The 24,159-nt window shown below is 37.8% G+C and overlaps 1 protein-coding gene across 2 annotated transcripts in view; it reads left to right on the top strand.

Moving 5' to 3' along the window:
* The window catches only part of SH3BGRL (SH3 domain binding glutamate rich protein like), a 339,550-nt gene extending 316,008 nt beyond the window's left edge, over nucleotides 1–23,542 (top strand). For both annotated transcript variants that reach the window (XR_012026484.1, XM_072816910.1), the window contains one exon: nucleotides 23,399–23,542. Coding sequence is in view for 1 of the 2 variants with exons in the window: in XM_072816910.1 (XP_072673011.1) it covers nucleotides 23,399–23,485 (87 nt within the window). In the remaining variant the exon portion in view is untranslated. The remainder of the gene's footprint in view (nucleotides 1–23,398) is intronic.
* The last annotated feature ends 617 nt before the right edge of the window (nucleotides 23,543–24,159 follow it).

The raw sequence follows: 24,159 nt of genomic DNA, 5'->3' as shown, positions 1-24,159 counted from the left end.
AAAGAAAAAAAAAGAAATGAGCATGGTTAGAAGAGAGAGAGAGAGAGAGACAAACCAAGAAGCAGACCCAACTACAGAGAAAAAACTGATGGTTACCGGAGGGTGGAAGTGGAGGTGGATGGGTTAAATAGGAGATGGGGATTAAGAAGCCACCAGTGATGATCACTGGGTGATGAATGGATTCTGGAAACAGTGTCATGTATACCTGAAACTAATATCACACTGTACATTAAGTATACTGGGATTAAAATAAAAACTTAATTAAAATGTTAATTTGGAATATGGATATAAGTTAGTAACATGTTAAAGCTTTAAAATCAAGGGTACACTTTTGTTTTCTTTAAACTATGGCCTTGGTTTACCCATTGCTTCACATAACCAGATATACTAGTTAAGACAGAGATTTAACCATGTGGAATGAAATGTTGTTTCACATCTATATTTTGCACTTTCAAATGGACAGAATGTAATAGTATAAAATAAAAAAAAATGCGTTATGTGAGGACATGTCACTTTGTCTGGTTGATTTGACATATTTATTTTAGAAGCAGTAATTTTGATCTATCCCTGGTAGACTGAGTAGAATGAATTAAGGCAAGTGAAAATAGATATTACTTTAGATGGGTTTAAAAATGCAAATGTGGGGTCAGCGTTTTAAATAAATAGGTATTTTAGAGAAACCTGCTAACACAGGGAAGCTTTCTTACTATGATAAGCATCATTAAAAGGATGTGGTTCTATCCCACAAAAGGATTATGTAATAATTTTTCAAATGTCAGAATAAATTTAGTGTAATTTCAAAACTCAAATGTTACCTAAAAAGTGAGAATTACATAAAATTGCTTGTGAAAACTGCATGAATAAGATGTTCCCCTGACATTGGCCAGTTCAGATGCATTTATAAAAAATTTCATAGTTCCAAATTTGAAAGGAAACTCTTGGGGTGACATGCTTTTTTGATGTGTTAAAGAAACCAGTGTCACAGAAATGCATGTCTGTCATTTGAAAGCACCAAAGAGCTAATGAACAGTTAGGATATCCCTGACTTTCTTTGGAGTTTTGTTAATGTTAATGGAATTTATTAATTGCTTCTTGCCTTATTTTTGAAATAATGAGAAAATAGTAAATTTATGGGGATGCATTTTTAAAATGGTTTGAAAATGACCAAGTAGTGTGCAGGCGTATTTGAAAACAGTAGATTTTGTTGTTATTTAAAGCCATTTTTTTCTATATTCCCTCTCAGGTTTTTTTATTTGGGTTGAAAGTTCTTAAACCTCTTGTTCCTACATGTAAAATTTAGGGCAAATCACATCTCCTTCTCATATTTTGTTCAACCTTACCTTTGTTTAACAAACCAAAAAATATTTTGGACAACTTCTGACTCTCCATTTTCTCTCCTTCCTTACATTTATTATTTTAGCCTCATTCTTTCTCTCTCTCTTCTCTCTGTCTATAGAAGTTGAACAGACATCACTCACCCTTGCTGTTAGATCGTGTAATGGAATTGTTAGGTATGCATGCATTTAAAGTCTATAAAACTGGTATTCCATCAACTACCTTTCCATGTTAGGGTGCTGACATGTTAAGTCCAGACAGATAAAATCAAGTATTAATGAATTTAGACTGTGTGGTCAGTTAGTTAAGGGTTTAAGAATAAATGGGGGGGGGAGGGCTCAGTTGGTTAAGGGTCCAATTCTTGATTTCAGCTCAGTTCATGGTCTCAGTGTCATGTGATCAAGCCCCATGTGGGTCTCCATGCTCATAATGGAATCTGCTTGAGATTCTCATTGTTCTCTCCTTCTGCCTCTCCCCCCCTGCTCATCCTCTCTCTCTAAAAATAAGTAAATAAAAATCTTTAGAAGAATAAATAGGAATTGAGATTTCAAAAGGGCATACAAAGGCAAACTTTTCTAATAGAAAACTATGTGATATGTAGAATTCATTACCCTTATTCTTCCCTTTGTTTTGAATGAAATCATATTTGTCTTTCTCTGACTGACTTGTTTCATGTAGCATAATATCCTCTAGCTCCATCCATGTTGTCGCAAATGGCAAGATTTCATTCCTTTTATGGCTGAGTAATATTCCTGTGTGTGTTTGTGTGTGTGTGTGTGTGTGTGTGTGTGTACCACATCTTTATCCATTAGAAGAACAAGGACTTAGAGAATTATGCAATTTGAGTCTGAGTTATTGCCCTTTATACCTTACTGAATTGATATCAGCCAATCTCTTGTTCCCAGTTTTTTTTTTTTTATAACTTCAAAAAAAGGATGGAGTCATTATTGATAGGCTTTTTGGGCAGAGTAATTCTTTATTATTTGGCATCCCTGATCCCTACCCATTAAATACCAGTAGTAACTGCCAGTTATTGTGATAACCAAAAATTGCCCCTCCCTATATTTTCAGAACAGTTGAAAACTACCTTATCATCTCAGATTCCATTCAGTCCTGCAATTTCCATCATTTCATAAAAGGGGCTAAAGATCAACTTGGCTTATAGTAGTCATACATGGGAGTTTCTTCAATTCCCCAACATAATACTATCTGCTCCTATCATTTCTTGTCCTTAAAACAGAACTAGGATCTGTTACCTCAAGCTATGCTCTGTAATTTATTCCTTTACTGTTTTGCATTATCAAACATTTATTTTCTTTTTTAAAGATTTTATTTATTTATTCATGAGACACACACACACACACACACACACACACACACACACACACACACAGATGCAGAGACAGGCTGAGAAGCAGGGTCCATGCAGGGAGCCTGATGTGGGACTGGATTCCGGGTCTCCAGGATCAGGCCCTGGGCTGAAGGTGGTGCTAAACCGCCTTCAAACATTTATTTTCTTTCAGGTATATTCACACTCTTCTTTTGAACTAGATCTTTCCCATTAGTTTTAAACATGCTCAAGTCACTCCCATTTAAAACACAACTAAACTAAACTGAAGTAAACTCTCTTGACTTCATAGTCTTTGTTGCTCCCACCTATTGTATTAAAGCTACTAATAGGCATTTTCCATCTTTTTTTCCAAGTTTTTATTTAAGTTCCAGTTAGTTAACATACAGTGTAATATTAGTTTCAAGTATAGAATTTAGTGATTCAACACTTCTATATAATACTCGGTGCTCATCACAAGTGTCCTCCTAATCTTCATTTCACTTGAGTTTTAAGCATGATTCTATATAAATCAGATTCTCACCTATTTGAACTATTTTCTTTTGTGTTTTATAACCACTCACTTTCTGATTTTCCTTTTCCCTCTCTGGTTCCTCTTTCTCTACATCTTTTGCAGGCTTACTCTCATTGTTAGATCACTAAATGTCAGAGTTCCTCAAGGATTCCTGTCCTTTTCTATTTTCACTTTTTATTCTGTCCTTGATGATCTCATCCATACCCACAAATGGCTTTATTTGTTAATCATACATGTATGACTTACAAATTAATATCTCCAGTCAAACTACCTCCTTTTAGTTCTAGAACATACAGTCAACCATTTTCTTTACATCGTCGCTTGGTTATGTTTCTGGCATCTTAAGGCTTTTATGTGTAAAATTGAACTTTTGATTTTCTCTGCTAATCTAGTTCTTAGCCTTATTCTTCCTAATTTAGATTAGTGTTATTATCCTCTATCCATTTTTTTCAAGCAAGATATCTTAGCATCATTCTTTAAACATCCCTTTGTATTGTACTGCCCTCTCTCCATGTCTGTTTGGTCACTAAGTCCATTTCCTTGTATTTCCTCTGCTATCATATTTATCTAAGCTATCACTGTCTCTTACTTACTTTTCAAAATGGTCTCCTAAACATTTTCATTTCGTAATGGCTCATTTTCAACACATTTTTTTCTTTGTTTCTTTTAATTTTTTAATTAAAAAAATATTTTTAATTGGAGTTCAATTAGCCAACATTTAGCATAACCAGTGCTCATCCCGCCAAGTGCCCCCCTCAGTGCTCATCACCCTAACCCCGCGCCCACCTCCCTTTCCACTACTCCTTGTTTGTTTCCCAGGGTTAGGTGTCTCATGTTTTGTCACCCTCACTGACATTTTCACTCATTTTCTCTCCTTTCCCTTTATTCCCTTTCACTAATTTTTTGCTTCGACATGGATGGAACTGGAGGGTATTATGCTGAGTGAAATAAGTCAATCAGAAAAACAACACATTTTTTCACACTGTACCTGAGGTAATCTTTTTAAAGCATTAATCTGGTCAGTTTACGTGTCAATTCCTCTTAGAAAAAAGTTTAAATAATAGTTAATAGAGCCTGAGAAGCTTTGTATTGTCTAACCCCAGCCTATCTCTCTAGTCTTAACAATGATACAGTCTCCATTGCACTCTACAACACAGCCCCACAGGGTTTTCAATTTCTCTAATAAACCATGCTTTCTCTTTACAAACACTATTATTTCTTTTTCATGTAGTTAATGGCTGCTCACCCTTGAGGTCTTAGCTTAGGTGTGTTACTTCCTTAGAAAACAATTCCCTAGACCAGAGCGAGTGTCCCATTCTTTTGCTTCAGGCAGAAAACTGCCTCACTTTGTGTCCCCCCTAGGATTCTATTACATATGCAATTTTAGGTCCGACCCATCTCTTCCCCTGCCAGCCGACCCCGCCACCCTAAGATAAATTTTAGCTTATATATGATGGTATATTTACAAGAGAGAGAAAGAGAAAACCTGGTATTTGCAATGACCTGTGCCTTCTTTTTACCACCCTCTTGATTGGAGCTTTTGTGATGCAGCTACCATGATTCAAAGGAAAAACAAACAAACAAACAAAAAAAAACAAAACACCTTTTTTTTTTTTTTTAAGCGACTTCTCAAAGTCCACTAGAGGCCACTGTCTTCGAAGCTTCTGTCACCTAGCCAAAGGTCCCAGGAGGAGACAGCAGAGAAGCTGGGTGTGCTCTGTGGTACCAGCTATAACTTCGAAGTCCTCCTAGTTGTAGGTTGTTCATGGAACTAGAAGTGTCACCCTTGCTTGATTTTTCATCAGCCAAGTTAAACCCTTGCTTCCTGTCCTTTGCACCTTTTGCGTGAACAGAATATGCACTATGAAAGCAAAAATAAATAAACATAAAATGCAATGAAAAAAAAAGAAAACAATTCCCTTACTTCTCAATTTAAAATGTGTTATTCTGTCATAAAGCCAGATTCATTTCCTTCAGAACATTTATCTCAGGTTGTAATTTTTCATTCATCTATTAATACAAGTATTTGACTAATGACCCTCTTCCTGTGATATTATACAGTGTGAGCTTCCTGTGATACACAGTGTGAGCTCCATAAGGTTATGTGCCCTTTCAACTTTATCTTCTCATTGTAACTTCAATGCCTAATACAGATTCTGGCACATAATACATGTTCAATGGATATTGTGACACAACTCAATGAATGGTTGTTAATATGAAATGTTTGCTCTTTTTAATATTCCTTTTTAAGAAAAATTTAAAGAAACATGCCAAGAGGACTGTAATTCCATTTCTAGTAGATGATGAATAAGGGGGAAATGATGTTTCTGAGGTAATTGGAAGATACTGAAATGAAAATCTCTTGTAGCACCTTGGCTCTGTGATTGGACTATTTCCATTTTTGAAATATAGTGGATTTTTTCTTTTAGGTTTTGTTAGATGACCCAGATTTTTGTATAAAATACGTATTTCCCTTTGATCTTTGTGAGAGAGAATCACAGCACTTCTCTCTGGGGTTATTTCACTGATCCCTTTGAAATTTCAGATACTGTTCTAAATTTTGAACATGACCACATGAAGACACACATGTGTATATATACACACACAGACATACACATACATAAACACCAGGGACATATTCAAGCACTAATTACATATGAAAGGAGTGTGGCTTTTCACTTTTCATCTTGTAGGGAGTTACTATCAATCCCTTGTTGACTTATTAGATATGACAAGAAGAGAGACCTCTCCAACTGTCAGTGGACAAATTCTTATTTGGGCAAGATGTTTATCTATTATCCAGATGATTTCATTGAATGGAACTAACCTTTATGAATTTATCCATACAAGTTAGGTCTTTTTATAATTGTATTTTTCTCCTAATAAAAGGAGACATAACTTTCTGACTTCTAAATAGGCATTTTTTATTTTGCACCCATTTTTAATTTGAAAAAAAAAATCAACTCTGCTAGTAAGGGGTAAGAAAAATAAAAGTATGGATTCTACCCTTTGCTCTGTTATTTCCCAGCTTCCAATATTATCTTAGAAAAGTCTTTTAACTTCTTGTGGCCTTGGTTTAGTAGTCAATAAATAAAAATGGCTGTTCATATGATCTCTGAGGGTTTATTCAGATTGCCTAATTTACAAATTATGAATGGTTTTGCTTCAAATTATGATTTCAGTGTTTTTACTTACTTTGTCATGCTACCTCTTAATACAAGGCTGAATTACCTAGTGGTTTAGTTTATTTTCTCTTTGATTGTATAACACAATTGTTTTTATACTAACCTATGTAGCCCATATGTAATTGGAAAAAATTTGGAGGTATTTCAGTCTTCAACGGATTTTTTTACACCATCAAGGGTTAAGAAAACTTAAGATTTTAATAGTCAAACTGCAAAATATACTTCTGAAAATAAGGTTTCAAAATTACCCAGAACTTATGGGAAAATGCTTAATTTCAACATTAGAAGTAAGGAGAGGGTCAGAGAAATTTAAAGATGTAAACTCTGTCATTTGGTTTTATCTTCCTATACAAATAGAATTTGAATTGTTACTTAACCTGGATGGGCTGTTATAAAATATAACAACAGAAATATTGAAATATAGATAATAATAAGAGCAATTTCAAGGTATATATAGATTTATTAATATTGAAAACAACTTGGGATTTTAATCAAAGAGGAGAGAAGAACATTCATTCTCTGTTTTTTTTTTTTTTCTAACTTCAATGTAGCACAGTCCATAATTTTCTGGTATACATCTTCAGCACATATAATGACTTTCTACATATAAAACACATTATCTTATTAATAGTATTGGCATAAGCATGACTAATTCAACTTTTTATACTCTTTTCTTCAAATTTTAATATGTGATTTCTCAAGTTGTAAAAATAAGTGTTTGGATTTTTATTATAATTGAAAGAAATTTTTAGTTAATTTGGGGGGAATTCATGTTTTTTTTTCTGTATTATTCCTACCATATGAATTTAAATAACTGCATAATAAGTATTAAATTGGTAAAAATACTTTATATAACCAATTTATAGTAGCAAATAAGCTTTATTTTATTTTCCAAATTTTTTATTTAAAAATATGTCACACATACAAAATTTCAAAAATAGTTCAATGAATACATATACACCCTTTACCTGTATTCATTGTTACCTCTGCTCCCTTTGTTTTACCACACTGTATATATATGGACATATTATTGTTAGTTACTAAATCGTTTGAGACTAAGTTGCAGACATCTGATTATGCATTTCTAAGTATTTCAGCATATATTAACATTTCCTAAGAAAAAGAAAATTCTAGGGACGCCTGGGGTTTCAGCAGTTTAGTGCCTGCCTTCAGCTCAGGGCATGATCCTGGAGTCCCAGGATTGAGTCCTGCATTGGGCTCCCCGCATGGAGCCTGCTTCTCCCTCTGCCTATGTCTCTGCATCTCTCTTTCTCTGTGTCTCTCATGAATAAAGTCTTTAAAAGGAAAAGAAAATTCTAGTACATGATCACAATTATCAATTTATCAAATTTAGAAAGTTTAAAACTGATAAAATACTGTTATCTAAAATAATTCTATATTCAAAATTGTGCCTAATGTCACAATAATGATTTTACAGCATTCTTCTCTTGATTAAGCATCATACATTGCATTTAATTGTTGTATGTTGTATCTTTTTATAAACCTTTAAACTAAAATCGTTTTTCAGCTTTTTGTTTTCTTTTATGACATTGGCATTTTTAAAAAGTGCATTCAAGTTGTTTTGTAGAATATCACTCAAGTTGGATTTATTGTTTCCTCATAAGTATCTTCAGGTTATGCATTTTCTGTGATATTATGTCAAACTGAACTTTTTAATGTTAGTATTTTTTAAAAGATTTTTATTTATTTATTCATGAGAGACACACAGAGATAGGCAGAGACATAGGCAGAGGGAGAAGCAGGCTCCAGGCAGGGAGCCCAACATGGGACTCGATCCTGGGACCTCAGGACCACGCCCTGAGATGAAGGCATATGCTTAACTGCTGAGCCACTCAGGTGTCCCCTAATTTTAGTATTTAGAGCCCTTTGTAAATTGCCTCTTTTCCTCACCATTGACTCAACATTTTAAAATAATCTTTTAAAATTTTCTCCCATACATTTGGCTCATGATGCTCTCAATACATAGGATAATATATTTTTAAAATATTTATTTATTTATTTGAGAGAGAGAGAGAGAAAGAGAGAGAGAGAGAGAAGAGAGAGAGAGAGAGAATGGAGGAAGGGTGGAGGGAGAGAATCGTTAAGCAGATTTCCCTCTGAGCAGGGAGCTTGACACAGGGCTCAATCCACAGTTCATAATATCACGACTTGAACCAAAACCAAGAATCAGACACTCAACTGACTGAGTCACCCAGACCTTGATATATTTTTCCCTCTTACATATCCCCGTTTCTTCAGGCCAGATCACAACACATATTATCATATAAACATTCTCTAACTTCTTCTTTTTCTATTTCTTTCCTAAATTTGCCTTTTTAAAAATTTCATTGATAGTTATACAAGCTACTTGTGAACTATATTATTACACATATGCTTTGATTTCTAACCACTTTAAATCTTGCCCCTCTAATTTGGATTTAAGTCAATCAGAAGCAGGTGCAATGCCTTTTACATCTTGTGTTTACTGTAGCAAGCCCAGATCTTCAATAAATGAATAAATCTGTCATATGATATTGATTGCTATGCATATTTTCCTTTTTAAATAAAGCATTTCTAATGCTTACACTTGAGATACTGCAAACATCCTCAGAGATAAGTATAGAAGCTCCTTCTTATGTTTTCCCTGAAAAGAGTTTAGGGTTAAGAAATAAGTCAATTGAAATAACAATTTTGAAGATGCTTTTGATGGTAGTAAGCTGACCAAGTTCTTTATATATGCTACATATTTATAAATATGTTTTATTCTATTTCATTTCTTTGATTGTTTCCTGGCTGGCATAGAAAACATACCAGGACACAGGGGAAATATTACTGGAAAGACAAGTGAGGATTTATCAAAAGTATTCCTGTGTACATTTGTAGAAAAAATAAAAATTGCCTTTTTTCTCATTGTGTATGTTAGGAATCACTGAGCTTTATTAATCCACATGTCATTAAAGAAAAGATGACAACAAAAACGGAAAAGCATAGATCTTTCCTTTTCTGTACTATGAGAGACATTACTGACACCAAGTCCAGACTCTCAGAACTAAACAGTGTGCCATAAAATTCTGAAACTGTCATTTTCTTATGAGATTATGCACTGTTCCAGAGAAAGAGATTTTATATCAGTGTATATCACTATCTTTTTAAAAATTTTGTTTAAATTAAAAAAACTTACATTCAATTAGCAAACATCTAATACATAGTTTCTGATGTAGTGTTCAATAACTTGTCAGTTACTTATAGCACCTAGTGCTCATCATATGATGAGCCTTCCTTAATGCCCATCACCCAGTTACACCATCCCCTACACACTGCCCCTCCAGCAACCTCAGTTTATATCCTATAATTAGTAGTCCATCATGGTTCTTCTCCCTCTGAAGATTCCCCATTCAGATTTCCCTCCTTTACCCTATGATTCTCTGTACTGTTAATTATATTCCACATATGAATAAAATCATATGATAAGTGTCTTTCTCTGATTTACTTATTTTGCTCAGTATAATACATTCCAGTTCCATCCACATTGATGTAAATGGCAAGTACCCATCCTTTCTGATGGCTAATATTCAATTATATATAACTCACATCCTCTTTATTCATTCATCTGTTGATGGACATCTTGGTTCTTTCCACAGTTTTGCTATTGTGGAAATTGCTGCCATGAACCCCGGGGTGTAGGGGCCCCTTTGGTTCACTACATTTCTATATTTAGGATAAATACATAGTAGTTCAATTACTGGGTCATGGGGTAGCTCTATTTTTAACTTATTGGGGAACCTGCATACCATTTTTCAGAGTGGCTGTACCAGCCTCCATTCCCGCCAACACTGTACAAGGGTTCACTTTTCTCCACATCCTCACCAATATCTGTTCTTTCCTATCTTGTTAATTTTAGCCATTCTGAGTGATTTTGATTTATATTTCCTTGATGGCCAGTGCTACGGAGCATTTTTTCATGTGTCTGTTAGCCATTTGTATGTCTTCTTTGGAGAAATGTCTGTTTATCTCTTCTGACCATTTCTTGACTGCATTATTTGTTTCTTGGGTGTTAAGTTTAAAAAGCACTTTACAGAACTTAGATACTAACTTTTCATATGATAAGATATGATATTTGAAAATATCTTCCCCCATTTTATTGGTTGTCTTTAAGTTTGTTGACTGTGTCTTTTGCTATGCAGAGATTTTATCTTGATGAAGTCCCTATAGTTCATTTTTGCTTTTGATTCCTTTGCCTTTGTAGACCTCTCTAAAAAGAAGTTGCTGTGGCTGAGATTGAAGAGGTTGTCACCTGTGTTCTCTTCTAGGATTTTGATGGATTCCTGTCTCACATTTAGATCTTTCTCCATTTTGTTTATCTTTGTATATGGTATAAAAGAATGGTCCAGATTCATTCTTCTACATGTGGCTGTCAAATTTTCCCAGAACCATTTATTCTAGACACTATCATTTTTCCATTGGATATTCTTTCCTGATTTGTTGAACATTTGTTAGCCATAGAGGTGAGGGTTCATTTCTGGGTTCTCTATTCTGTTCCATTGATCTATGTGATGGCTTTTGTGCCACTAGCATACTGTTTTGTTAATTACAGCTTTGTAATATAGCTTGAAGTCTGGCATTGTGATGCCAACAGCTTTGGTTTTCTTTTTCAACATTCCTATGGCTATTTGAGTTTTTTCTCTGGTTCCATACACATTTTAAAATTATTTGTTCCAGCTATCTGAAAAATGTAAATGCTATTTTCATAGGGATTGCATGAATGTGTAGATTGCTATGAGTAGCAATGACTATTTGACTATTTATTCTTTCAATCTATGAGCACGGAATGTTTTCCTATTTCTGACTTCCTTGATTTCTTTCAGAAGTGTTCTGGAGTTTTTAGTACAGATAATTTGCCTTTTGGTTAGGTCTATTCCTAGGTATATTATGGTAAATGGGATAAATATCTTAATTTCTCTTTCTTAAGTCTCATTGTTATTGTATAGAAGTGCAACTGAATTCTGTGCATTGACTTTATACCCTGCCACATCACTGGGTTGCTGTATAAATTCTAGAAATTTTGGAGTGGAGTCTTTTGGGTTTCCACATAAAGTATCATGTCATCTGTGAAGAGTGAAAATTTGACTTCTTCTTTGTCAATTTAAATGGCTTCTATTTCTTTTTGTTGTCTGATTGCTTAGGCTACCACTTCTGTAATGATATTGAGCAACAGTGGTGAGAGTGGTTTTGCCTGTCATGTGACCTTAGGGGAAAAGCTCTGTATTTCCCCATTGAGAATGATATTCGGTGTGGGGTTTCTGTAGTTGGCTTTTACGGTATTAAAGTATGTTCCCTCTATCCCTACACTGTGAAGTTTTAATCAAAAAGAATGCTGTATTATTGTCAAATGCTTTCTCTGCATCAATTGAGAAGATCACATTGTTATTGATCTTTCATTCATTAATGTGGCGTATCATACTGATTGACTTGTAAATGTTGAACCACCCTTGCAATACAGGAAAAAAATACACTTGGTTGTGGTGAATAATCTTTTTAGTGTACTGTTGGAACCTACAAGCTAGTATATTTGTTTTTGTATATTTTTTATTGGAGTTCGATTTGCCAACATATAGCATAACACCCAGTGCTCGTCCTGTCAAGTACCCCCCTCAGTGCCCATCACCCAGTCTCCCCAACACCCCAACCACCTCCCTTTCCAACACCCCTTGTTCGTTTCCCAGAGTTAGGTGTCTCTCATATTCTGTCACCGTCCCTGATATTTCGCACATATTTTCTCTCCATTCACCTTTATTCTTTTTCACTATTTTTTATATTCCCCAAATGAATGAGACCATATAATGTTTGTCCTTCTCCGACTGACTTCCTTCACGCAGCATAACACCCTCCAGTTCTATCCATGTTGAAGAAAATGGTGGGTATTTGTCATTTCTAATGGCTGAGTAATACTCCATTGAATATATATACCACATATTCTTTATCCATTCATCTTTCGATGGACACTGAGGCTCCTTCCACAGTTCCGCTATTGGGGATATTGCTGCTATAAACATTGGGATACCCTAAAAACTACAGAACACTTCTGAAGAAATTGAGGAAGACACAAAGGGATGGAAAACTATCCCCTGCTCATGAATTGGAAGAATTAATATTGTGAAAATGTCAATGCTACCCAGGGCAATTTACATGTTCAATGCAATCCCTATCAAAATACCATGGATTTACTTCAGAGCGTTGGAACAAATCATCTTAAGATTTGTGTGGAATCAGAAAAGACTTTGAATAGCCAGGGGAATACTGAAAAAGAAAACCAGAGCTGGGGCATCACAATCCCAGATTTCAGGTTGTACTACAAAGCTGTGATCATCAAGACAGTTTGGTACTGGCACAAAAACAGACACTTAGATCAATGGACCAGAATAGAGAATCCAGAAATGGTCCCTCAACTTTATGATCAACTAATATTTGACAAAGCAGGAAAGACTATCCACTGGAAAAATGACAGTCTCTTCAATAAATAGTGCTGGGAAAATTGGACAGCCACATGCATAAGAATGAAACTGGACCATTCTCTTACACCATACACAAAATTAAACTCAAAATGGATGAAAGATCTAAATATGAGACAAGAATCCATCAAAATCCTAGAGAAGAACACAGGCAACACCCTTTTTGAACTTGGCCACAGCAACTTCTTGCAAGATACATCTATGAAGGCAAGGGGAACAAAAGCAAAAATATCGGCTGGTATCTTGATGAGACTATTGGCATCCATGTTCCTCAGGGATATTGGTCTGTAGTTCTTCTTTTTGATGGGTTCTTTGTCTGATTTTGGCAACAAGGTAATTCTGGCCTCATAGAACAAGTTTGGTAGTTTCTTCCATTTCTATTTTTAATAAGCTTGAGAGAATAGCTTTTTTATCCTCTTTAAATATTTGTTAGAATTCCCTTATAAAGGCTTCTGGCCCTTTACAGTTGTTTTTTTGAGTGGTTTTTGATTACTACATCAATTTCCTAGCTGGTTATGGGTCCGTTCAGATTTTCTATTTCTTCCTGTTTCAGTTTTGGTAGTTTATAAGATTCCAGGAATGCATCCATTTCTTCCAAGTTGTCTACTATGTTGGCATATACTTGCCTATTATATGTTCTAATAATTCTATGATGTTGGTATTGGTTGTTATCTCTCCTCTTTCATTCACTATTTTATTAATTTAAATCCTTTATCTTTTATTTTTAATAAATCTTGCTAGGAGTTTACCTATCTTATTATTTCTTTCAGAGAGTCACCTTCTAGTCTCATTAATCTGTACTACTATTCTTCTGGCTTCTATTTCATTGATTTATGTTCTAATCTTTATTATTTCTTATCTCATGATTGGCTTAGGCTTTACTTGCTATTTCTCCAACTCCCGTAGGCATCAGGTTAGCTTGTGTATTTGAAATTTTTCTAAATATTTGAGAAAGGAGGGAGGGGCAAGATGGCGGAAGAGTAGGGTCCCCAAATCACCTGTCCCTACCAAATTACCTAGATAACCTTCAAATTATCCTGAAAATCTATTAATTCGGCCTGAGATTTAAAGAGAGAACAGCTGGAATGCTACAGTGAGAAGAGTTCGCGCTTCTATCAAGGTAGGAAGACGGGGGGAAAAAGAAATAAAGGAATAAAAGGCATCCAAGGGGGAGGGGCCCCGCGAGGAGCTAAGGCCGGGGCAAGTGCCCCCAGGACAGGAAAGCTCTGTCCCGGAGAAGCAGGAGCTTCACCAACCTTCCCGGGCAGAAAGGCGCCCACAGGGAGTTAGAGCAGGACCCCAGGGGGTCGGGGGGATGCCCTTGGGCTCCCTGGGACACTAACAGACACCTGGGGCTAGTGCAGGAGAGTGCGCGGAGCTCCCTAAGGGCTGCAGCACGCACGGCGGGACCCGGAGCAGCTCAAAGGGGGCTCAGGCGGTGGCTCTGCGGAGGGGGCTGCGCGGCCTGGGAGCGTAAATCCAACAACGCAGACTGGGAGCACAGGGCGCCTGACACAGCCCAGGATTCGGCCTCCCCCTGGGTCAGGCAGAGGCCAGGAGGGCCCAGGACAGCAAAGACGCTCCTGCCCCGAGCTGAGCAGATCAGCGGCCCCGCCCCGAACCTCCAGGCCCCTGCAGACGGAGTAGTTTCTGCTGGAGCTGAATCCAGGTTTCCAGACCTGCAGCAACCACTGGGGTTGTTCCTCCTGGGGCCTCACGGGGTAAAGAACCCCCACTGAGCCCTGAACCAGGCAGGGGGAAGAGCAGCTCCCCCAAGCGCTAACACCTGAAAATCAGCACAACAGGCCCCTCCCCCAGAAGACCAGCTAGACGGACAAGTTCCAGGGGAAGTCAAGAGACTTAAAGTATACAGAATCAGCAGATACTCCCCCGTGTTTTTTTTTCTTTTTGATTTCTGATTGCTTCCCCCACCCTTTTTTTCACCTTTCTTTCTTTTTCTTTCTCTTTTTTCTTCTTTTTCCTTTTTTCTTCCTTTTATCTTTTTCTCATTTCTTTCCTCCTCTCTCTCTCTTTTTCTCCTTTTCCCAATAAAACTTGTTTTTGGCCACTCTGCACTGAGCAAAATGACGAGAAGGAAAACCTCACCTCAAAAGAAAGAATCAGAAACAGTCTTCTCTCCCACAGAGTTACAAAATCTGGATTACAATTCAATGTCACAAAGCCAATTCAGAAGCACTATGATCAAGCTACTGGTGGCTCTAGAAAAAAGCATAAAGGACTCAAGAGACTTCATGACTGAAGAATTTAAATCCAATCAGGCAGAAATTAAAAATCAATTGAATGAAATGCAATCCAAACTAGAAGTCCTAACAATGAGGGTTAACGAGGTGGAAGAACTAGTGAGTGACATAGAAGACAAGTTGATGGCAAAGAGGGAAACTGAGGAAAAAAGAGACAAACAATTGAAAGACCATGAAGACAGATTAAGGGAAATAAACGACAGCCTGAGGAAGAAAAATCTACGTTTAATTGGGGTTCCCGAGGGCGCTGAAAGGGATAGAGGGCCAGAATATGTATTTGAACAAATCCTAGCTGAAAACTTTCCTAATCTGGGAAGGGAACCAGGCATTCAGATCCAGGAAATAGAGAGATAGCCCCACCCCCGTAAAATCAATAAAAACCGTTCAACACCTCGACATTTAATAGTGAAGCTTGCAAATTCCAAAGATAAAGAGACGATCCTTAAAGCAGCAAGAGACAAGAAATCCCTGACTTTTATGGGGAGGAGTATTAGGGTAACAGCAGACCTCTCCACTGAGACCTGGCAGGCCATAAAGGGCTGGCAGGATATATTCAGGGTCCTAAATGAGAAGAACATGCAACCAAGAATACTTTATCCAGCAAGGCTCTCATTCAAAATGGAAGGAGAGATAAAGAGCTTCCAAGACAGGCAGGAACTGAAAGAATATGTGGCCTACAAACCAGCTCTGCAAGAAATTTTAAGGGGGACTCTTAAAATTCCCCTTTAAGAAGAAGGTCAGTGGAACAATCCACAAAACCAAGGACTGAATAGATATCATGATGACACTAAACTCATATCTGTCAATAGTAACTCTGAACGTGAACGGGCTTAATGACCCCATCAAAAGGCGCAGGGTTTCAGACTCGATAAAAAAGCAGGACCCATCTATTTGCTGTCTACAAGAGACTCATTTTAGACAGAAGGACACCTACAACCTGAAAATGAAAGGTTGGAGAACCATGTACCATTCAAATGGTCCTCAAAAGAAAGCAGGGGTAGCCATCCTTATATGAGATAAACTAAAATTTACCCCAAAGACTGTAGTGAGAGATGAAGAGGGACACTATCTCATATTTAAAGGATCTATCCAACAAGAGGACTTAACAATCCTCAATATATATGCCCCGAATGTGGGAGCTGCCAAATATTTAAACCAATTATTAACCAAAGTAAAGAAATGCTTAGATAATAATACACTTATACTTGGTGACTTCAATCTAGCTCTTTCTACCCTCGATAGGTCATCTAAGCACAACATCTCCAAAGAAACGAGAGCTTTAAATGATACACTGGACCAGATGGATTTCATAGATATCTACAGAACTTTACATCCAAACACAACTGAATACACATTCTTCTCAAGTGCACATGGAACTTTCTCCAGAATAGACCACATACTGGGTCACAAATCGGGTCTGAACCAATACCAAAAGATTGGGATCGTCCCCTGCATATTCTCAGACCATAATGCCTTGAAATTAGAACTAAATCGCAACAAGAAGTTTGGAAGGACCTCAAACACGTGGAGGGTAAGGACCATCCTGCTAAAAGATGAAAGGGTCAACCAGGAAATTAAGGAAGAATTAAAAATATTCCTGGAAACTAATGAGAATGAAGATACAACCATTCAAAATCTTTGGGATACAGCAAAAGCAGTCCTGAGGGGGAAATACATCGCAATACAAGCATCGATTCAAAAACTGGAAAGAACTCAAATACAAAAGCTAACCTTATACATAAAGGAGCGAGAGAAAAAACAGCAGATGGACCCCAAGCCCAGCAGAAGAAGAGAGTTAATTAAACTTCGAGCAGAACTCAATGAAATCGAGACCAGAAGAACTGTGGAACAGATCAACAGAACCAGGAGTTGGTTCTTTGAAAGAATTAATAAGATAGATAAACCATTAGCCAACCTTATTAAAAAGAAGAGAGAGGAGACTCAAATTAATAAAATCATGAATGAGAAAGGAGAGATCACTACCAACACCAAGGAAATACAAACGATTTTAAAAACATATTATGAACAGCTATACGCAAATACATTAGACAACCTAGAAGAAATGGACACATTCCTGGAAAGCCACAAACTACCAAAACTGGAACAGGAAGAAATAGAAAACCTGAACAGGCCAATAACAGGGAGGAAATTGAAGCAGTCATCAAAAACCTGCCAAGACACAAGAGTCCAGGGCCAGATGGCTTCCCTGGGGAATTCTATCAAACGTTTAAAGAAGAAATCATACCTATTCTACTAAAGCTGTTTGGAAAGATAGAAAGAGATGGAGTACTTCCAAATTCGTTCTATGAGGCCAGAATCACCATAATTCTAAAACCAGACAAAGACCCCACCAAAAAGGAGAATTATAGACTAATATCCCTCATGAACATGAATGCAAAAATTCTCAACAAGATACTAGCCAATAGGATCCAACAGCACATTAAGAAAATTATTCACCACGACCAAGTAGAATTTATCCCCGGGACACAAGGCTGGTTCAACACTCGTAAAACAATCAATGTGATTCATCATATCAACAAGAGAAAAACCAAGAACCATATGATCCTCTCATTAGATGCAGAGAAAGGATTTGACAAAATACAGCATCCATTCCTGATCAAAACTCTTCAGTGTGTAGGGAAAAAGGAACTTTCCTCAACATCTTAAAAGCCATTTATGAAAAGCCCACAGCAAATATCATTCTCAATGGGGAAGCACTGGGAGCCTTTCCCCTAAGATCAGGAACAAGACAGGGATGTCCACTCTCACCACTGCTATTCAACATAGTACTGGAAGTCATAGCCTCAGCAATCAGACAACAAAAAGACATTAAAAGCATTCAAATTGGCAAAGAAGAAGTCAAACTCTCCCTCTTCGCCGATGAGATGCTACTCTACATAGAAAACCCAAAAGCCTCCACCCCAAGATTGCTAGAACTCATACAGCAATTTGGCAGCGTGGCAGGATACAAAATCATGCCCAGAAATCAATGGCATTTCTATACACTAACAATGAGACTGAAGAAAGAGAAATTAAGGAGTCAATGCCATTTACAATTGCACCCAAAAGCATAAGATAACAAGGAATAAACCTAACCAAAGAGGTAAAGGATCTATACCCTAAATACTATAGAACACTTCTGAAAGAAATTGAGGAAGACACAAAGAGATGGAAAAATATTCCATGCTCATGGATTGGCAGAATTAATATTGTGAAAATGTCAATGTTACCCAGGGCAATTTACACGTTTAATGGAATCCCTATCAAAATACCATGGACTTTCTTCAGAGAGTTAGAACAAATTATTTTAAGATTTGTGTGGAATCAGAAAAGACCCCGAATAGCCAGGGGAATTTTCAAAAAGAAAACCATATCTGGGTGCATCACAATGCCAGATTTCAGGTTGTACTACAAAGCTGTGGTCATCAAGACAGTGTGGTACTGGCACAAAAACAGACACATAGATCAATGGAACAGAATAGAGAACCCATAAGTGGACCCTGAACTTTAAGGCCAACTAATATTCGATAAAGGAGGAAAGACTATCCATTGGAAGAAAGACAGTCTCTTCAATAAATGGTGCTGGGAAAATTGGACATCCACATGCAGAAGAATGAAACTAGACCACTCTCTTTCACCATACACAAGGATAAACTCAAAATGGATGAAAGATCTAAATGTGAGACAAGATTCCATCAAAATCCTAGAGGAGAACACAGGTAACACCCTTTTTGAACTTGGCCACAGTAACTTCTTGCAAGATACATCCACGAAGGCAAAAGAAACAAAAGCAAAAATGACCTATTGGGACTTCATCAAGATAAGAAGTTTTTGCACAGCAAAGGATACAGTCAACAAACTAAAAGACAACCTACAGAATGGGAGAAGATATTTGTAAATGACGTATCATTTAAAGGGCTAGTTTCCAAGATCTATAAAGAACTTATTAAACTCAACACCAAAGAAACAAATAATCCAATCATGAATTGGGCAAAAGACATGAAGGGAAATCTCACAGAGGAAGACATAGACATGGCCAACATGCACATGAGAAAATACTCTGCATCTCTTGCCATCAGGGAAATACAAATCAAAACCACAATGAGATACCACCTCATACCAGTGAGAATGGGGAAAATTTACAAGGCAGGAAACAGCAAATGTTAGAGAGGATGCGGAGAAACGGGAACCCTCTTTCACTGTTGGTGGGAATGTGAACTGGTGCAGCCACTCTGGAAAACTGTGTGGTGGTTCCTCAAAGAGTTAATATTAGACCTGCCCTACGACCCAGCAATTGCAGTGTTGGGAATTTACCCCAAAGATTTAGATGCAATGAAACGCCGGGACACCTGCACCCCGATGTTTCTAGCAGCAATGTCCACAATAGCCAATCTGTGGAAGGAGCCTTGGTGTCCATCGAAAGATGAATGGATAAAGAAGATGTGGTTTATGTATACAATGGAATATTACTCAGCCATTAGAAACGACAAATACCCACCATTTGCTTCAACATGGATGGAACTGTAGGGTATTATGCTGAGTGAAGTAAGTCCATCGGAGAAGGACAAACAGTGTATGTTCTCACTCATTTGCGGAATATAAATAATAGTGAAATGGAATATAAGGGAAGGGAGAAGAAATGTGTGGAAAATATCAGAAAGGGAGACAGAACATAAAGACTCCTAACTCTGGGAAACGAACTAGGTGTCTTGGAAGGGGAGGAGGGCGAGGGGTGGGGGCGAGTGGGTGACAGGCACTGAGGGGGACACTTGACGGGATGAGCACTGGGTGTTATTGTATATGTTGGTAAATTGAACACCAATAAAAAATTATTATATTATAAATAAATAAATAAATAAATAAATAAATAAATAAATAAATAATTGAGAAAGGCTTGTATTGCAATACATTTCCCATAAAGGCCACTGTTGCTGTATCCCAAATGTTTTGAACAGTTCTGTTTTCATTTTTCTTTTTTCCATGAATTTTTAAAAATTCTTCTTTTATTTTCCTTTTGTCCCAGTTGTTCTTTTTTAGGATTCTCTTTAACTTCCAAGTGTTTGAGTTCCTTCTAAATGTCCTCTTGTTATTGTGTTCAGTTTAAAACCTTTGTGGTCTGAAAATATGCAGGAAACAATTCCAATCTTTTGGTTTAATTTCAGACCTCATTTGTTCCCCAGTACGTGATCTATTCTGGAGAATGTTTCATGTGCCCTCAAGAAGAATGTGTATTCTGTTGCTTTAGGATGGAATGATCTGTGTATATCTGTGAAGTCCTCGTGCAGTGTGTTTTTCAAATTCCTTGTTGAGCTTCTGCTTAGATAATCCATCCATTGCTCTGAGTGGGGTCTTGAAGTCTCCTACTATTATTTTATTGTTATCAATGTGTTTCTTTAATTTGGTTATTAATTGGTTGATATAATTGGCTGCTCCCATGTTAGGAGCATAAATGTTTATAACTGCTGGATCTTCTTTTTTGGTAGACACTTTAATTGTGATATAGTGTCCCCCTTCATCTCTTACTTCAGTCTTTGGCTCAAAATCTAGTATGTCTGAAATGTGAATTTCTACCCCAGCTTTATTTTGTGGTCCATTAGCATGATACATGGTTCTCTACCTCTTCATTTTCAGTCTAGAGGTGTCTTTAGGTCTAAAATTAGTCTCTTGTAGACTGCATATGGATGAGTCTTGCTTTTTTATGCAATCTGATACCCTTTGTCTTTTGATTGAAACATTTACATCATTTGCATTCAGAGTAACTATTGGAAGATATGCATTTAGTGCCATTTTATGACCTATAAAGCTCTGTTTTTGTAGACTGTTTCTTTCTGGTCTATGTTACTCCTGGCCTCTCCTTTTGCTCATTGAATCTTCCTTAATATTTCTTGCAGGGTGGTTTAGTGGTCACAGATTCTTTCAGTTTCTATCTGTCCTGGAAGCTGTTTATCTCTCTTTTCATTCTGAATGACAGCTTTGCTGCATTAAAGCATTTTTGGTTGTATGTTTTTCTCATTTTGTACCATGAATGTGTCATGCCAGCCCTTTCTGGCCTTCCAAGTCTCTGTGAATAGGTCTGATGCCAGTCTAATATTCCTCACTCTGTTGGTTAAGAGCCCTTGTCTCTATCTGTTTGCAGGAGTTTCTCTTTATCTCTGAAATTTGCAAGCTTCACTGTTATACGCTGGATGGTTGATCTAATTTTATGATTTTGAGAGTGATCCTCTCTACCTCTTGGACTTGAAGGCATGTTTCCTTCCCCAGATTAAGGAAGCTCTCATCTATGCTTTGCTTAAATATACCTTCTGGCCCTCTCTCTCTTTCTTCTCCCTCTGGGATTCCAATAGTTCTAATATTTTTTTTTTCATTTTATGGCATCAGTGATTTTGCGAAGCCTCCCCTCATAGTCCTAGCACTGGAGTTATTCAGTCCTGTGAGGTCTCTGAACTCATTGTTCACCTGTTCTTCCAGCTGGTCTTCTGGGGGAGGGGCCTTCTGTACTGATTCTCAGGTGTCTTTGTCTTGACAGCGTTTATTGCCATTTCCCATGGGTCTGGGATCAGTGTTAACTGTTTTTGTTTGCTCTGTGTGGCTTTTGTTAGCTGAAGGCTTTCCACACCTCTTTAAAAGACTAAAACACAAATGGACATATCCTGATCTCCTGTCCCAGAGCAGAAAAGTCAGGGTCCTCTCTCTTCAGTAAACCCTTGGGGATAAGTGGTCTTTACTTTTTTTTTAATAATAAATTTATTTTTTATTGGTGTTCAATTTGCCAACATACAGAATAAGACCCAGTGCTCATCCCATCAAGTGCCCCCCTCAGTGCCCATCACCCATTCACCCCCACCCCCACCCTTCTCCCCTTCCACCAACCCCTAGTTCGTTTCCCAGAGTTAGGAGTCTTCATGGTCTTTACTTTTGTGTGTGCCAAACTCTATAGATTCTTGTGGTGAGCACTCACACTGATCCTCCTTGGGAAAGCCAGAGAGTCCCCTCTTTTTGCACTTTGTAGGCCTCCAACACAGAGAGCATTCTCAATGGAGTGTGTACTTGCTCCCTTTCTTCCAGGGAAGGTAAAAGGTTCACGAGTTCCTATCCTTTGCATTGTTCTCCCCATGTGGACAGTGGTCACCCAATCAGACCTCAACTCATGGCCTATGGCAAACTAAGTTGACAATCCCCTCCTGAGCTTGCTGATCATAACCAGTTTCCCCACTCCAGTCCTTCGGAATTCTACTAGCTCAGGAACGTTGTTTATTCTGTGACTCCAGGGATCCTGAGACCACACTGTCCCAAGTAGTATTCTGCACCGTTTCACCATCTAAGCACCTTTCATACAGGGATGTCTTTCATTGGAGCAGATTGCTAATGGTTCCAATTTTGTGATCTAGGGTTATATATCACTTCCTGTGTCTGGCTTCAGGAGACTCCCTCCTTTCATCACTTATCTCCAGATATATCACTTCAGGTTTACTTATCTTTACCTCCTACCTTGCAGAAAGTGGTCACTTTTGTGCTTGAAGAGTTCCAGCAATGTTTTTCTTACATCTCAGGTTGAATTCATGAGTGTTCAGAAAGATTTTATAGTTATCTAACTGAATTCAAAGAATCAGATGAAACAAAGTCCCCTACTTTTCTGTCAATTTGCCCCTTCCCCCCTTTGCATTACACTCCTCTTTAAAGCTTCCAATATCTGCCCACTTAAAAGAATATCTATTTTTTTTTACTTCCATTACAAATCTGCCTGCTGTTAGCTTTCCTACCTCATTTCATACTAGTATTCCTGCCATGTACTACATTGTAGCCATGTGGGCTGTCATGCCTGTTCAACACATTAAACTCAACACATTTTGGGGCACATGAGTGGCTTAGTCAGTTAAACCTCTGACTTTAGCTCAGGTCATAATCCCTGGATCCTGGAATCATGTCCCACATTAGGTATCCTGCTCAATGAGGAGTCTGCTCCTTCCTCTACTATTCTCCCTGGCTCATGTTCTCTCTCCTTCCAGCACTCTCTCACTTTCTCAAATAGTATAAAAAAAAAGTTCAGTACTTTTCTACCATAAACTTTTACATAATATTTTCTCTGCCTGGAATACACTTCTACTTGATTTTGCATGCCTAATGCCTTTTGTCATTAAGTCTTAAATTTCATCTCCTTAAAGAGTTCTTGTCTCATAATTCCATCATTCTCATTATATCAATGAACTGTAATCCTCTGAATAACCTAACTTTCTGATTTGTTTTAGGTAGTCTCCATGCTCAGCACGGAACCCAACCTTGGGTTTGAACTCACTATCCTGAAATCAAGACCTAAGCTGAGATCAAGAGTCTAATACTTTATTTTCAAAGTAAGGGTTTTCATCAAAATAAAAATCTATTCTGTAACCTGATTTAATGTCTTCAAATTCTGTCACTTCGACTGTTGTCAAATAATGCAGCGCCTCTTCATCCGCCTCCCCAAGCAGTGCAGACACTTGTGGATGGTTGACAAATGTTACCCAAAAATTGGGGATTTTGGCGATCAATTCTGACCTCTTCTGAAAAAATGTTTGGCGGAGTTTGTTATATTTCTGTTCTACTTTCAAAATCTCCTCACTGGCTTGTTCATTAAGTCTATTTCATTTTGTACTTCATCAATATGTTCAATTGCTTCTTGCTGTTCTTTTTCTGAGGTCTCATTGGCCCCTTCATGGTTGGAGTTGAGCTCCTTTTTACTGACTTTGGCCGACATGGTGCTGCTCCGCGGTGGGGTGTGGGGTGGGGGGAGCAGGGAGGGGGAGAGAAGGAAAGGCGAAAGGAACAGGCAGCGGCTTCCACTCACGCCACACGCGAGGGCGCTCGCTGGGTCTAGCCGCCTCCTCGCAGCGTTCGTTCGCTCGCTCGCTCTCCCTCCCCCTGGCTCTTGCACGCGCTGCCCTCACAGCCTGACGACGAGGGAGGGGCTGGGGCGACGTGCCAGACCCCGGCCCGGGCTCCTGCTTACGGAGGAGAGGCGGCGGTGGGCAGG

Source organism: Canis lupus, chromosome X (assembly GCF_048164855.1).
Source record: "Canis lupus baileyi chromosome X, mCanLup2.hap1, whole genome shotgun sequence".
Taxonomy (NCBI): domain Eukaryota; kingdom Metazoa; phylum Chordata; class Mammalia; order Carnivora; family Canidae; genus Canis; species Canis lupus.
This window is presented reverse-complemented; position numbering and strand designations above follow the sequence as displayed.